The 16,452-nt window shown below is 50.7% G+C and overlaps 1 protein-coding gene across 1 annotated transcript in view; it reads right to left on the bottom strand.

The window, feature by feature from the left end:
* NOP58 (NOP58 ribonucleoprotein) overlaps positions 1-16,452 on the bottom strand; it is a 130,460-nt gene that overhangs the window by 22,704 nt on the left and 91,304 nt on the right. Inside the window, exons 11-12 of the mRNA XM_078680229.1 lie at positions 13,553-13,687; positions 13,265-13,326 (exon numbers count right to left, since the gene is read on the bottom strand). Coding sequence (XP_078536355.1) covers positions 13,265-13,326; positions 13,553-13,687 — 197 coding nt within the window. The remainder of the gene's footprint in view (positions 1-13,264; positions 13,327-13,552; positions 13,688-16,452) is intronic.

Genomic DNA, 16,452 nt, shown 5'->3' with positions numbered 1-16,452 from the left:
GCTTTCACCAGCCAGTCGTCCAGGTAAGGGTATACGTGTATCCCTTGCTTTCTTAGGTGCGCTGCGACTGCTGCGAGGCACTTTGTGAAAACTCTTGGCGCCGATTTCAGACCGAAGGCCAGTGTCGTGAACTGGTAGTGGCTTTCTCCGACGGTGAACCTGAGCATGTGTTTGTGCTTTCTGTTCATTGGGATGTGCAGGTATGCGTCTTTGAGGTCTATAGTGACCATGAAGTCCCCGATCTGCAATTGTGGGAGCACCTCTTGCAGGGAGGTCATTTTGAATTTTTGCTTTCTTATGAATTTGTTCATGAACCTTAAATCGAGAATGGGTCTCATTGTCTCGTCTACTTTTGGTACCAGGAAGTACGTTGAGTATACTCCTGTGTTTCTTTCCTTGAAGGGTACCCGTTCTATGGCCTGCTTCTGCAGGAGTTCTTTTGCTTCTTCCTGAAGGCACTGTAGCTGCTTGCCTGCTAGTGGCTTTCTTTTTGGTTTTTTGCTTGTTGGCCTCCCCTCCAACTCTATGCAGTATCCGAATTGGATAATGTTGAGGATCCATTTGTCTGATGTGATGTCTCTCCACTCCTGGAGGTGGTATCTTAATCTTCCTCCCACTGGTGTCCTGTGGTCGTAGGTGTCTAGTTTGTCTTGACCCATCTGTACGTGCTGCCCCCTGGGTTCTCTTTTGCGGGCAGGCACACGGAGTTTTTTGAAGTCACTTGGAGGTGGGCTGCTGGCCCCCTCTTCTATTTTGCCCCCGTCCATTTCTCCCTCGAAAGGACTGGCCTCTTTGTTGGTACTGCCAGGGCTGCTTCTGATGACCCTGCTGAGTCTGCGAGTCTGCCTGGTGCGTTTGCTGGAAAGCCTGGTGTGATGTACCTGGCTGGTTTCCGCCTCTCCCGCCGGGCCTCCGTGACGGGGTGCCCCTCTTGTTCCCTCTGAACTGCAATGCCCCCATGGATCTTGCTGTTTCGTTATCTTTCTTCAGTTGGCTGAGTTGTTCATCAACTGTTGGTCCGAAAAGCGTGCTGCCGTTGAACGGTGTGTTCAGGATGCTGTGTTGCACCTCCGGTTTGAAACCGGATATCCTGAGCCAGGCGTGCCTCCTTTCCGTGACGCCCATCATCATGAGCCTGCTGGCGGTGTCTGCCCCATCCAGGGCAGTCTTAAGGCAAGAATTTGCCGCATTCTTCCCCTCTTCAATCAGCTTTTCGGCTTTCTGCCTGGCACCCTGGGGCAAGTCCTTCACCAACTGCCCCAGTCCCTCCATGATTTGGTACATGTGCCCGTTTATCAGGGCGTTGGAATTAGCCATGCGCCAGTGGGTCGCGGCATTCCGTTCGATCCTTCTGCCCACCAGATCCATCCTTTTGCTCTCCTTATCCGGTGGTGGGCCCGAGGTAGTGGGTACGTTAGCCCTCCTCCTTGCTGTGGCCGTGATAATGGAGTCTGCGGAGACCGTGCCCTGAATGTAGGCCGGGTCCTTTGTGGCATGCTTGTACTTCTTCAGTTCTTCTCAGTTCTGGGAGTTACTGCCTTGCATGTTGCGGGCTCCCTGAAAGCTTCCTTCCCCTGAGCCAAGACGCTCTCGAGCATTGGAAGGAACTGGCTCCTCGTTTGTGTTGGGAGTAATGTTTCTAGAAGGAAGTCTGCTTTCTGCTTCTCTTCGTCGAGCTTGAGCTTGAAAGCTGCTGCGGCAGATTGTATCACCGAGTTGTAGGCCCAGATGTCGTCCGGCGGCGAGGGCCTCGAGGGGTAGGTGTCGACCACCTCCTCCGGGCTGTCGGTGTCGACATCGATGTAATCTACCTCCTGAAGGTCAGAGGGTGCCGACTCTGTGTCTGTCCTGCCCTCATCTTCCTCCCCATAGCTGTAACTTTCGTAGGGATTCTCGTACTCCTCCTGGTCGTCGATCACCTCGACGTCCTGGTCTTGCTCGGTGACTTCGGCGACCTCTTCTTCCTCCTCGACCGCCTCCATCACTGGTGGCTTGGTCGTGAGGGATCGTGAAGGCTTTCATCTTTGCGTCGAAATCTTTCTTCCGCTGCATGATGTTCTCCATTTCTGCCTCGAGGCGCCTTCTTTTCTTTTCCATCTCGGCCGCGTGTTCCGCGTCGGATGGGTCGGCCGCTCTCTTCGACGGATGGCTGGTCGCCGTGCCTCTCGGAGTCAAAGTTTTCGACGTCGAACCGGATTTCGGGTCTCTGGTCGTCGTCGTCAGTTTCGGGTCCTTCTCCCTCGTCGATCGATCCTTTTCGGGGACGATTTTCGACGTTTTCTGCTGATCAGCAGCTCTCGGCGCCGGGGACTCCTTCTCGGAGGATCCGCTGGGCCTGGGAGTAGTCGCGGACGCCGCCTTTTTTGGCGTCGGCGCTTTCGGGGTCTTGCCCTCGATTTTTCTAGACTCAGAGTCTCTTGGGTTCTTGGGGGCCGAAGAGTCTCCTACCTTGTCAGAAGTCTTCGTGTAATCGGTCTCTACGACCGTGTAGCTGTCGTCTTCGGCAGCAGCGTTGTCTTCTTCCTCGGAGGACATCCCCAGCTCGTAGAGTGACGGAGTCGGGGCCTTCCCCTGCAGGGCGGCGTGTGCTACCCTCTGCCTCTCTCTCACACGAAGGGTCTTCGGGGTGAAGGCGGAACAGGCGTTGCAGTCTCCGCTTTCGTGGTCCACCGGTAGGCAAAGGTTGCATACCGGGTGCTGGTCCTTCTGCGCGTACTTGTGGTGGCAGTTACGGCAGAACTTGAACGGCGTGTTGTCCATCCTCGAGCGTCCAGGGCCTCTCTGGTCGCGTGTTCATCGACGGTCGTCGAAGATCGATGGAAAACGCCTTATCCTTGCTTGTTTTTCGTCGGTGAAGTCCCCTGGAGTCTTCAGATGACTTCTCCTCGTCTTTTCTGTATTTTCTGTCTTCTTTCTCCAAAAATGTCTGGAGCCCAAACGGGAACGATCCAGACCCGACCGCGGAAAAAAAGAATCTGAAGATGGCGCCCAAGAGTGGGAGCGTCCGCAGGAAGCATGCCGACGTCACCGGAAATACACCCATGGGGGTGTGACGCCGACGCCCACCTGGGCTAAGAAAAAAAAAAAAAAAAAAAGAAGACTACGAATCCGGACCCAACCACAAGACCGCGGAATAATGCACAGCATAGTGAATCCAGAAAGATTCACGCTGCAAAACTCGTTCTTGACCAGAAAGAACCGGGAGTACAGACCTCTTCCTCTTTGAGACAGAGGTACCTCTTCTATCGCCCTTTTCCTTAAAAGAATGTCGGCCTCCGCCTGGAGCTCGCGCAGTTGATACTGCGTGCTGACCGGAGGAATCGATGGAGGAGGGCTGATGAACCGAAGACTATCCATTGCAAACAATATTCAGCACCCACTTGTCCGGAGTAATTTTTCTCCACTCTGCCAGAAAAAATTGAACGCTTCCCCCCCACCGGAGCGGGTAACGGACGAAGGGGAAGTAACCGCTCAGGGTCGAGACCCAGCCGGGCCCTTGTTCGCGGTAGAGGACTGCTGTCCACCTCTACCCCTCTGACGTTTCTGGAAGGGTCTTCTGTATTGCTGCTGTTGCTGCTGCTGCTGCTGTTGCCCAGAAGACTGTCCCCTTCCTCTACCCTGCAACCCGAACCGTCGTTGGAACTGGCGGAAAGGTTTCTTGTCTTTGGGCTTCTCCAAGCCCACGGCCGTCAGGGTTTCAGCCTCGGCCTTCATCCTGGCCATTTCGTCATCTGCATGTTTCCCGAAGAGGGTGTCGCCGGAAAACGGCAGATTTGCCACTCGCTGTTGCGCTTCAGGCTTGAGCGACGTCAGCCAGAGCCAAGCATGGCGTCTCGGATTGATACCGTGGCAGTAACCATGTGCGGCCAACAGGGAGATATCCGCCGCGGCGCTGATGGCTTGGTTCGAAACTTGCATCCCTTCCTGGACGATCTCCATGAAGTCCTCTTTCCTGTCCCGCGGGACAAGGTCCGCAAACTGTTCCATGGAATCCCACAGCGCACGGTCGTACCGCCCCAGCAACGCAGAGTCGCTGGAGGCCTTCATCGTCATGGAAGACGTCCCACACGCCTTTCTTCCAGCTGAGTCAATCCAGCGGCTCTCCTTATCCGGAGGCACAGTGGAGGACGGGGAGGTAGCATGTAGTTTCCTAGCCGCCGTCACAATCACCGAATCAGGCACTGGGTCAATCCGTAAGAAGGCCGGGTCCGACTCTGGCGCCCTGTACTTCTTGACAAGCCTGGAGGGAGCGGCTTTCACCACCGCCGGCGTAAAGAAGAGCTGTTCAGCAGGCTCAACCAGTCCTGGCACCACAGGCAGTAGGGGGCGAGACAGGTGCTTCTTGTGCAAAGTCTCGAAGATCACAGAAGTCGTCGGCGTAGGGGCCGTCACCTTGATCCCCCAACTTCGCCGCCCCCCTCAGGGGAACCTCCTGGAACGTGCCAATGTCATTTATCGGAGACACCCTCGTCTCCGGTGAATCCGACAAAGTAGGTGAATACGAACGGGTCCTAGAGGTCGAACGGGACCTGGACCTATGCCTCCTATGGCGATGTCTGGATCTAGAGGAGGATCCGTGTCTACTCCTAGATCTGTCTCTCCTCCCTGAGCGCGACCTCAATCTCCTGGGTCTGGGACGCTCCGCCGGCTTCCCAGGGACGGACGTCTTGGGATCTCCTGGGTCTGGGACGCTCCACCGGCTTCCCCGGGACGGACGTCTTGGGCTTAGGAGGAACCTTCGACTTAGGAGTCTTCTTCGGAGGTGTCGGAAGTCTGGGCATTGACACCGATCTCGGTGGAACCGGAGGAGGAGCACCAGGCACAGGGGCCTGTGGTCCTGACGGAAGAGCAGGTAGAGGAGGCAATGGAGGAGGGGTTGGAGCCCTCGGAGGAGGACCTCTAGGCAAAGGAGGAGGAGGAGGAGGTGTAATAGTCTTCCTCGGGGTATACACCCGAGTACACCGTTCCCGGCGACCCACCATCCTTTCCTGACTGAGGGGAGCCCCCCACAGTCCTCGGCCTGTCCTTACGACCCCCCGACGTCCAAGACCGGTGTCCAGACGTCGAACGTGGTCCCCTCGACGTCAAGCGGCTCTTCGGCGTCGACCGTTTCACACGCCTCGGCGTCGACCGGCTTCAATGCCTCGACGTAGATCCTGACCAGATGGACGATCCTCTATACCTCGACGGCGACCGCTTCGATCGCCTCGACGTCGACTTCTTCTGCGCTGGAGACCTCTTCTGCCTCGACGGCGACCTTGTCCGCTTCGACGGCGACCTCGACGACGATGTCCTCGCCCTTGACGGCGAAGTCGCCTCGACGGCGAGCGCCGACGCCGGGTCCTTCGACGCCGTCCACTCTACGCCGAAGAAACCGACACTGGGTTCGACGGCGGCCTGTGTAAGTCCCTTGACGTCGACGGGCGACGTTTTCTCGACCCAGAGCCCTGGGGAGACCGGGAACTGGCCGTGGACCTTCCTCTCGACGTCGTGGTCAGTGCAACTGACCCAGACGGAGACAGTGGACGTCTGCTGGACTTCCTGCCCCTGGGGAGACCCCCAGAGGCCTCAGCATGGGCAGTAGAAGCCCCTCCAGACCCACCTTGAGCCTTCAGTCTTCTCTCTTCAAGGCCCTGAAGTCTGATCTTCCTCCTGTCCTTCAGGGTCCTGCCAGAGAAACCTTTACAGATCTCACACGCCTCTGGGATGTGGGAAGAGGGAAGGCAGAGGATACACACCTCATGGGGATCTGACTTGGCCTTCTTCCTGGAGCACTCCGGGCATTTGTCAAATAATGCAGGCATTATGGACAACAAAAGGGTGCAGAAAACCAAGAAGAAAGTCACCAGAGTACTTTAAAAGTACACAAAATCGAATTTAGTGAAAAAACACCAACAAAACCCTAGAAAAGGGAGAGCTCAATGCTCCAGGCTCCTGCTCGCAGGAGCCGGAAAAAAGAACTGAAAGTAAGTTGGACCTGCTATGCATTCTGGGATACTGGGAGAAGGTTCTGGAAGATTCTCTTAAAGGCACAGTATCCTGTTCTGAGCCACATAATGGCAGCCTATGGGGCTTGTCTGTCCAGGTTCTTCTCTCTATCATTCCTGAGGGAGTTTGCTGTTAAAGCAATGGAAATCTGTACAGGCTTTTGCGGTTTTGTGGATTTTATGGTGGAATTTCTAGTTGAAGTACTGGACAGTTTAGCCTTTTTAGGCTGCATTATCTGTCTTTAAATTCTCTCTTAAGTGTCTATGCATTTCTGCATTTTTGACACTAAGATTATTTTTGATTGCTCCGGGGTCCACGCACATGGGCGGGACTATTCACTAGATTATGACTATACACAGAGATCCCCTACTACAGAATTGGTCTCACCCACTTGTCTGTTGTGATGGAATTCCAGACAGGTAGGAACTGTGCTAATCTCCCCCCGACTGGAGTGGGATGTTGTGGGGCGAGAGAAAGAAGGTCAATGTTTTGTGGCAGGAAAGGTACGATTGGTGTGGTTACCTCGACCTCTTCCTTTATTGCAGTTTCCTCTGCATCAGCCTCTAAAATATCCTCTATTGTGGGATGTTTGTATAGCGGCTTTAAAGGAAGAGGAGTTGTCTGCTCCAATTTGTTTGGAGGCTCCTCTGTAAAAGGAGCGACAAAAGGAGCAGTGTTTATGGGGACTGCAAAGCTCCCATGTATTTGGCAGTCTCAGTGTCTCAATTTTTCTAGTGCAGTGTCCACAGCCGGGCCAAAAAGTTGTTGTTGGTTAAATGACTGATTAAGGATAGTAGTCTGTACCTCCTGCTTAAAACCAGAGATGCGTAACCATGCGTGGTGTCTGAGGAGCTCACTGGTATTTATTGCTTGAGAAGCAGCGTCTGCTGAATCAAGTGCACATTTTACTGATGCATTTGAAATTAGATTACCTCTTGGATTAGATCATTTGCTTGCATTTTATATTGGTCAGGCAAATATTGTAGTGGGGTTTCTAACTGGTCGTAATGGGCTCGGTCATATCTTGCGAGCAGTGCTTGGGTGTTAGCTATGCACCAGTATTGCTTGGGCAGCTATTCTTTTACCAGAAGCGTCTAGCAGCTTGGACAGGAGGTGGCGCTTCTCCTGATGTTTGGGAGTTAGCGCACTTTCTAGCATTGGAAACGACCAGAGAATCTAAGGACAGCTGTCCCTTAATGTAGGCAGGATATGCAGGGGCAGGCCTATACTTTTCTATTCTGGGGTTTAGAATCCTGGCACGTATGGGATCTTTAAACACTTCGGAGGCATGCTTAATGACTCCTTTAATCATGGGTAATATTTGTACTGACTTTTGGGACTGTCCGAAAACATCTATAAAAAAAGTCCTCTTCTGCCTCGTCTGAGTGCATTGTGACACCATGATACATGGCAGCCCTATTAAGTGTCCAAAACCAATATGGTCTTCTGGAGGAGATGGTTTTGAGGGGTATGTATGTGGACTTGGGATGTCCGGTATGTCTTGTGGGACAGGGTACTCGCAATCCGGTGGGTTAGTTGGGTACATGAAAGGTTCATCTGGGTCACCCCCTGCCGCCATGTCATCATCATCATCTTTATGTGTAGGTGTTTGTGGTGAAGTTGGAGGTGTAATAGGTTTAGGTAGAGGAAGTGGGTTAGCAGGAAGTATAGGAGAAGTAGGGTGCATAGGTGATGTGGCAGAGCCCTTCACAGGCACTAGAGGAACAGGTGCTGTGTCTAACTTCCTCTTTCTATATGGTCTAGTGGTGACATGTCCCGTCTTTGGATCAATATAGATCTTGGTCTGCTTAGGATCAGTGGGATCTGGATAAAAAAAGCTCCTCTGCCTCAGGAACCGGATTTTTTCGGTTCCGAGCAGGGTTGGTGTTGGTCTTGGTCTTTAACCTTAGGAGGCGTGATAGCCCTTTGGCGTAGCTTTTGGCTCCGAGGGTTTTGGTTCCGAAGCTGAAAGTTTCAGTATGGAAGAGTCCGAAGCCGGTTTATGTATGGGCTTGGGAGTTCTTCGGGCCCGGGTTGTCTTTCTAAATCGACAGTATCGAAACAGTTCTTTTGGTTTCGGTGCCGAAGGTGCTGGTGGGATTAGGACGTGCGGTTTGCTCGGTCCTGACCTACCAGAAGGCCTTTCGATTTTCTACAGAGCCGGGCTCGAAGGCGGGGCTCTTAAAGTAAGTTTTCGGTCGCGACTGGGTCCAGCAGGCTGAGTGTTGACCATTGCCTTTGATTTTGGAGGGGGAGGTGGGGGTGAGTAGGGGCAGTAGTACTCAGTCTTTCACCCGGAGTGATAGAGTCATCTGCCTCCGACACGATTTCCAGTTCTTCTGAATCTTCTTCTGGGACATCTGGGCCTTCATCGAAGATGTCCCCCGGTTCCAGAGCGGATTTTTGCATGATGTGTCAACGAGCTGCTCTTCGATCTCAACTGGTCTTCTTCGATCAAAAGGATGCACAGGCTGGACAGCTGGACTTGTGTTCCAGTGATAAGCACAGGTTGAAGACCTTGTGATGGTCACTGTGCGGGAATTTTGCTGCACACCGGGGGCATTTCTTGAATGGTGTCCTTTCCATGAGCTCTAGGCCTCACGGCGTGAATCGGCCCAACAGCCCGCGTCAACGACCGGAATAGAGTTGATGAAGTCGAGTCGAAGGTCAAGATGCTTAGAATTTAATTTGAAGATTTTAAGGAAGTTTTTTGCGTCGAACTACTTAGGAAAGTAAATTTCGGAGCACAAAGTTACTTCATAAACCAATGGCGGAAAAAAACAATCTCAGGATGGAGTTGATGCCCAAGCGTACTATGGTCCAAGGGAGGAGTCACTTATCTCGTGACTACAAAGACTTCTAAGACAGTTGTATGACTTTACAACTACTGCCTAAACCACGACTTCTGCATCAACGATGGCTAAACCACGACCATTACTTAACCACTACTTTTTAAACCACTACTCCATAAACCACGAAAAAATTAGTTTTAATGCCATTTTTTTCTAGAATACAATTTTACGTCGGTTTTCAAAAAACGAGCACACTGATCATATGCTGTTCGTTTTTAAATTAAAGCAACACTGCCATCTGACAAACTGGTAATTTTTGTGAACTAATTTCTTAAATAACCTATTTGTTTCGATTTTTATCTTCACGTATTTTTCAAGCTATATATATATATATTTTTTTTATCGTATTTGTGGGGGGGGTCCCCCCACACCCCCCATTTTTTTTTTTTTAAACCTTTATTAGTGTCAAAAGGATATACAAGTCTAGGCCTACAACCAAATCGGCCGGCCTCAATACGTAAAACAATCAGAAGTTCCAAGGCAAACATTACAGAGTCAAGCAGCAAGAAGCAGAGGCAATACAATCGTAAAAAGGGAGAATATACCTAGGAACCAGAGGGCCAAGACACAGGAGCAAAAAAGGTTAATTTTATAATATGGGGATAAGGCATATGACAGGCTCACTTTCAATGTAGAGACGTCCGAAGTCCCAGAACCAGCCTCAGCGACAATAAGGGGGTATGGGGCCACAATACAGGAGAGGTAACACAATTCACACCGGAAGATCGGGATAATTTAGACATAATCGACACTTGAACAGTATCATCGTTACATGCCCACCACCCAAACCACAGCTAAGCCAGAACAGAGGGACCGGAGAAATATTACATCAAAACTAACCCGTCATAGTGACCTCTAGGAAAATGGAGGGAGGGGGACGGGGGCGAGGAAAGGAGGGGGAAGGGGGGGGGGGGGAGAAGAGGGGGAGGGGAGGAGAACAAGACGGAACAATAAAAAAAGAAATGAAATACAAAAACGAAAGAAAGAAGACACGCAGACACAGGCGTCCCGTGGCGGGAGTACAGGAGAAAACAGGAGTATCAGCACCAGTGAGGGTACAGCAATCGAGAAGAAATGCAACCGAACCATAAAAGGAGGGTTAACGATGCCACACACCTCACCCCGAACACACCACGGGAGGCAGGGACAGACGCGACATTACTATAAAGAGATACAAAAGGGCCATAGAACCATAAAACAAACAACAAATAGAACCCAACCCACCCATCCCACCCTGCACCCCTGTAGAAGGCTATGGCCTACCCTTCAGACAGCGTGCCTGTCGCCCTAAACCAGAACCCGAAATATAGCAAGAAAGAAGAGAGAAGAACGAGAAAAAAAGAAACAGAAACAAAAATAAAGAACAGGAGGGAGGAGCATAAGAACAGAAATCAATATGGTCGGCCGCCGCCCTCCGCCCAACCAAACAATCGCAACAAAAACAGACCAGGACGACACCCCATCAAGCGCCATAAAACTTACAGAGGAGGGGACTACCCACCGCTCTATGGGTACAAACAACTGCGCCACTAAGTCGTATACCAATAATCAACCAGGAGTCGTGCATATCACCCCCATCCCTTCCGAACCACAAATCCCACCCACCACATGACAGTGTAGAATGAGATATTCAATACAAAACCAGCACACAATCGAAAAAAATGTTGACTACCATGTAGACGTGGGGGGTAAATCAGTCCGCAAGTGAGCAAAAGTCCGAGCAGAGAGTTTAAATGCATCAGCAATCGCAGCACGGGTGATGAAGAACAGGAGTTCAGTTTCGCCGCTTGGGAAGGCAAGGGGGTCTCCGTAGTAAACAAAGGTGAAGCCATCGGAGCAGGTGCAGGCGGCAGTCCACCAATATTTCTAGGCATCCGAGCCGAACAGGGCCGCGGCACAATGTCCAAGTCCCCGGGGTCAGAACCTCGAAAAACAGGGAGCTCCAAAGTCACCGGCGCACACAATGATCTTCGATCAGCGGCAGCAACACTTGCGGCCACAGAGGGGGGCGAGGCAATGGTGTCACTGAAACAAGAGGGCGGCAAGAAGAAACGGCTGCTCAAAATGGCGGCAGATCGTGGCGGACTCACAGGGACATCGGGGGTCAGGGATGCGCGCAGGGCTCTCAGAGCTTCCAGGATATCTCTGACCGTAAGCTCACGCTCACTAGACCGGACCCCCGCGCAATTAGGCAACCCAAGCCCGACGCCACAAGGCGATTCATGTTTCAGAGGGTCGGCCGCCATTTCGCGAAGTCAGCCCAGTCGCCGCCCTCCGCGACCCCCAAAAAACAGTTAAAAAATGTAGGACTTCACAGAGCTTCAGGGGGTTCCCAGCAATGGCAGCCTTGGTGCCGAAAGGATGTCCGCCCAATGCGGGTCTCCGCCTACACCAGCACCGGTGCCCCCAACAAGCAGAGTCCGGGCGCAGAGGTCCAGGGCCGCCGGTCAAAGTAGCGGCGGGGGGAGGACCCCTTCACAGAATCAGTCCCCGGTGCATCTCACCCACATCAGCCGCGCGGTCACCAGGGCAGGCCCGGATCAGGATCGCCGGGATTTTCGCACAACGGCTCTCATCATTGGTTCACTCTCCCGACCGGGGCCGACAGTCGTCGGACCCCACAGGCTAGGTCCCGGTCTAGGTTCCACGGAGGCCCCGGTCTTGCGGAGGGCACAACTTCGGAGCCGCTGCACGTCGAGACCTCCGGGCCAAATGGTGAGTACCAGCGAGGTGTTCCGTTTCCGATTGTCCGATAATGTGTCGTCTCCGGACAGGTTATTATACAGGATACATGATCAGGCCGGAGGGCTGCGGGAGCCGAGCTAAAAGGCGACCATTACGCTCGCGAGCTTGGCTCCTCCCCATTTACCCTTTTAAACGGTTTCCTAGCATGCTCCGGTGTTCTAAAAGTCGTGGTTCCATCCTGCGTTGTTCCTTCATTCGTGGATGTTTCCTTCGTGGTTCAGCCTTCTTCGTTGTTCAATCTTCGTTGTTCAGGTGAGCCGTTCTTGAAACATGGTGGTTTAGGATGTTTCCCTTCTAAGACAACATGATGCAATAATCCGAGCCCAAAACCACATGGCAATCTAATGCGAAGTGTGAGATCTGCAGTTCATATGCCTCGAACATATATATACACACACACATATATATATATATACATATATATATACATATACATATATACACATACATACATACACACACAGATATAGTGCAAACTCAAAGCACTTGACACAGGAACCCAGACTGTTACAGTACACAAGGTAGGATTTATTTCTTTTGGGGGTTACAGGAGATTAAGCGGGTGGCCAAGAATTACAGGACGTTGAGCAGTCGCTGGGACTATAACATGGTTCCTGGCAGCACTGACCAAAAGCCACATCCCCTCGCAATTTAGTGGAGTTTGGGGTTTGAATGGGAGATGAAGGCCCGCAAATCTTCTTAGACCATTTTCATGGTGAAACAGGCTAGGAATAATGGTCTGTTCGGACATGGATTTGCGGGTACTGGGCTGTCTTTTTGGTATTGTTATTTGGGTCACTGCAGATGGTCTTTCCTGAAAAACCCAACTTCTACTCTTATTCTCACATTACAGTTTTACTGTTTGATACTCCGATTCATTCTCCCAGCACTTACACCGTGATTTTTCTCCTCTTATAATTTTTATTTACTACCCATCAATTTCTTGCCCATTTTTCAGCCTTATCTTGCAGTCGGGTGAGCACTTTCAGCTTTTCATGTTTACTTGCGCCTGTTATCAATTTCACAGTTCTATTCAATTTCCTTATATACAGCCAACTTGACCAAAGACATCTGCACTGCCAATGTGCCATTTCCTGCACCTTTTCTTTGATTTTACTGTATTGCTCTCAGCCTGCAGATTTGGTGTATCTGGTGCAACAAAAGCCTGGAGAAAGTGTGCCCCAGATCCACCGCAAAAACAAGGCCGATTTACATAAGGCTGGAACATGTTTGGAAGACAGTGCGCAAAAGATGGAAGGTGGCCCAGAATAAAGACCTGGGGCTCAGATAAAATGTGCACATTTCGTTTATCAGTTCTTTACTCAATACACAAAAAAAGTGTGGTGGTAGGGCATGGCAGCATAGATTAACAGGAGTGACAACAATTTTTATCTCCTGCAAATACAAGTTACAGCGAGGGAATTTTTGGGGAAAATAAAAATGCTTCAAAAAAACAAATAGCAGAAACCCTGGAGAACATACTTAAACAAGACAAATTCAAGAGATACTCCACTTGGGGGTTAGTGGGGGTGGCGGTTGTACGGGTAGGGTGTGATGGAGGTGAAAGCAATATGTACGCTGTGTGCGTATACTGGTAGGCTTCAGCAATGTGAAATACCTGAATCTGTACTTATGAAATGATAATTAAATTGAATTGTGCTGCCTGGAAAATAACCCACCTCTTGAACTGGTATTTTTCAGCTCTAGCCAAGGCTTTTCCTGTGCCACTTATTCGCTTTATCTGAAAGAGGAGGAGTAAGAGAAATCAAAGAAAGGCTCATCATAAAATTAAAGTGGCATAATAAAGTAAAGCATTCACACTTTGCATGCAGAACATAATACAAATGTGAGAATTTGAGCTAAATATTTAAACACTGTCTCGGATCAGTGGCTGAAACTAAATGAGCATACATGACTGCTTTTCAGTGATTATTAAAGTATTACAACTAGAACAGTAATTTACATACCGATTTATCCTCCAAGCGTCGCAGCCGAAGCTCCAGTTTTGCCCGGTTTTCAACTCCCATTTCTGCATTAGTGTCCTCACCCAGAGCATCGTATCTGATCGCAAGGGCAGTTTTTGATGCTAACATGCGTGAGATCTGTTTGCATGGACAGAAAAAGATATCAATTTCCAACTCCAATCACCTCAAAATTCTAAGTAAACTACTGTGCATTTTAGACCAGATTTAACACATTATTCAAAGAGTTGTAATCCTCATAGATTTAAAGCACTGACTTTGTAATAAGCTGGATAATAAAGAAAATGATAAACCCCTTTAAAGCGGAAAATGCTAGGAGAGATCAGATGTAACCGAACAATATTGGAGGGTCTCCAATGAGGTAGTGACTGAAACTGCAAGCAATTTCAGTCAGTCATCACAGACCACTTTCTTCAGGATCACATTTGGGTCTTAGAGATATCCATCATGGTACACTTCACTTCACTTCGGCCATACATGGAAAAAAATAAATTCTGAGATCCAAGAAAGTCACAGTTTAGGCAGATTAAAAAAAAAACTACATCAATAGTGTTGGTTTTTTCAAGCAAAAGGGTACAAAGTTAATCTGACAATCTAATGACATTTACCAATTGACTAATAATCGGAAGCTCCTTACATAACGCTGACATACCAAACTGACACGCCAACCAACTTGGCTTTAAGGGGGAGAGGGAAGGGGTGCTTGGGTTCAAACTCAGAGGGGCTCGGGTCTTTAGGATCTGTGGAGCCAGAATGCACAGTCAGTTGATCGGGACTCCGGCTGTGGGGTATGTGTACAGTGGTCTTTGTCCCGGCGATCAGAAATACTTTGTTTCAGTTGGCCCGCAGAAAGAGGCTGCAGGTGGGTACTGGGCGGGGTGGGGGGGGAATTGAGTAGTGGGTTCAGGTCTACAATCTGTTTACTTTGATACGTTATGGGGCTTGGGTGCAGAGGTGCTTTGAGATGTCAGGTCATGGCAGTCAGACACTTGGTTCAGGTGATGATCTAGAGATGGGGCACAACAGGACAGCTGGGCCACTCTGGGCGATGGCTTCCGCGGTACTGACGTCTCTAGTTAGCTGGATGCAAGACGGTCGGTTCCAGATTGGATCACCAACAAGTCTTGGCTGATGAAAGGGGTATTGTACCCCGGCTACTGGTGCTGGAAAGCTCCTTGAGGGTCTAGCGTCTAATAACTCGCTGGGGAGCTGGGACTTACCCCGAGAACATGGAAAACCTCATCCTGGGTTCCTGCAGTGCCAATGAGGGCGGGGTCAGCTGTTTGGTAAACCAGAGTATGGGAGACTCTGGGGGACACATATCAAAGACGGCAGGGACTTGGGTCAGATATGCTAAATCACTAGCCATCCTGCTGGAGGAAGTGTAAGCATCTTCTTTGGAGCAGCCACTGTTTATCCTCAGAGTCCGGGGTTTACCACCTGCAAAAGCAGGGGAGGAGGGGGGTCAGAAACTGATCTGTGGTGGCAGGCTGGACTATACCAGTCAGCCAGAAAACTATAGCCTTGTAGATTTCAGGGGGCACCTCTTAGGAGTCCTGTGAGAAGTTGGCCTGATGTGCAGTGCTCACTATTCTAGTGATCACTATATATCAGTCCAAACAACCCTTATTGATGATTGGTTGTAAGTCAACCTTATAGACCAGCTATCCTAGTAGCATGGATACGAGCAGTCTAAGGCTAAGACTCTAGAGGGCGTGTTAAGCCAGCTGTTTTACCATCACATTACCCCTTGAACACCCAGTGAAAGGACACCACACAAGTGTTATGAAAATAAACAATGTATTTATTAGAATCACAACAACCCTGTACTCTTTATGAGGACAGGGTGCTAAGCACACAACAAAACTCTTACGAAAATACTTTTAAGTTAGCACGTTACACGAATGCCCGAGGGGCACGAAAAACCATATACTTTCAAAGTGGAATGCGAATTACTAGCAGGTAAGTAACGATTCTCAGAGGCTTTGGGATCGCTAGGACTGGACTACTGAACTTTTAGATTACTAGCAGGAGGCCTAGGGAACTCGGGTGCAGAGTGTGCACTCTCACGCGGGATGCGGGACAAAGTCTATGGAAGCTAGAAAAAGGCAAAGTTAGTGTTCACGGGCGAACCCGACCTGGTAGGAAGAAAACTACAGTGGATCCTGACCCTAGGATAGTGAGGCTATGCTGGGACACCGAAGTGCCGAAGTTACCTAGCCCAGGGGCTGCAGCTGCATAGGTCTGAAAAGACGTCGGGGATCTCGTTGCCGGACCAGGAGCCTGGAAGAAGAAAGTTGCTGGCAGGCGACCAGTGAAGGAAAGTTCGTTGGATCCAAGCCTGGATCGAGGAAGAAGAAACCTGAAAGCAGAGGGGACCAAGTTCTTGAATCACTAGCCAGTGATTAAGTGGGCACCAGGATGGCACCGGGCGAAGTCACCGCAGTCAGGTGAGTGGGCGCTGCTGGGCTCTGCAGTCTCTCGGACCAGGAGGCGTTGTCGGCGACCAGGATGGAGGTGCGAGCTGTCCCACGGAGGATGAAGTCGTTGGCGTCGAAGTTACCCAGGATTGGGCAACAAGCCTTGGCTAATTCAAGCCCACGCGGTGGACTCAAAATGGCGTCTTGAGTGGACCAGGAGGGTCCGGGGTGCTCCTCTTCTGGGAGGGAGCAAGGGCCAGTCTGGAGCAACCAGACCAGCAGCAGAAATGTCGTCGGGCGTCGTCAGGGAGGCCACAAGCCAACGGGCTAGTAGCCAAACAACGCGGTGAGCAGCGGAAAGCAGAAGGGCCCCACGCAGATCGTGGAGATGCTGGGGGGCTGCTCTTCGGTGCTGGAGCTGCTCAGGGTGGGGGCTTCTCGGACCCCAAAGCACTCACCAGGAAT

The sequence above is a fragment of the Lissotriton helveticus genome, chromosome 3_1 (genome assembly GCF_964261635.1).
Source record: "Lissotriton helveticus chromosome 3_1, aLisHel1.1, whole genome shotgun sequence".
NCBI classification, from domain to species: Eukaryota; Metazoa; Chordata; class Amphibia; order Caudata; family Salamandridae; genus Lissotriton; species Lissotriton helveticus.
This window is presented reverse-complemented; position numbering and strand designations above follow the sequence as displayed.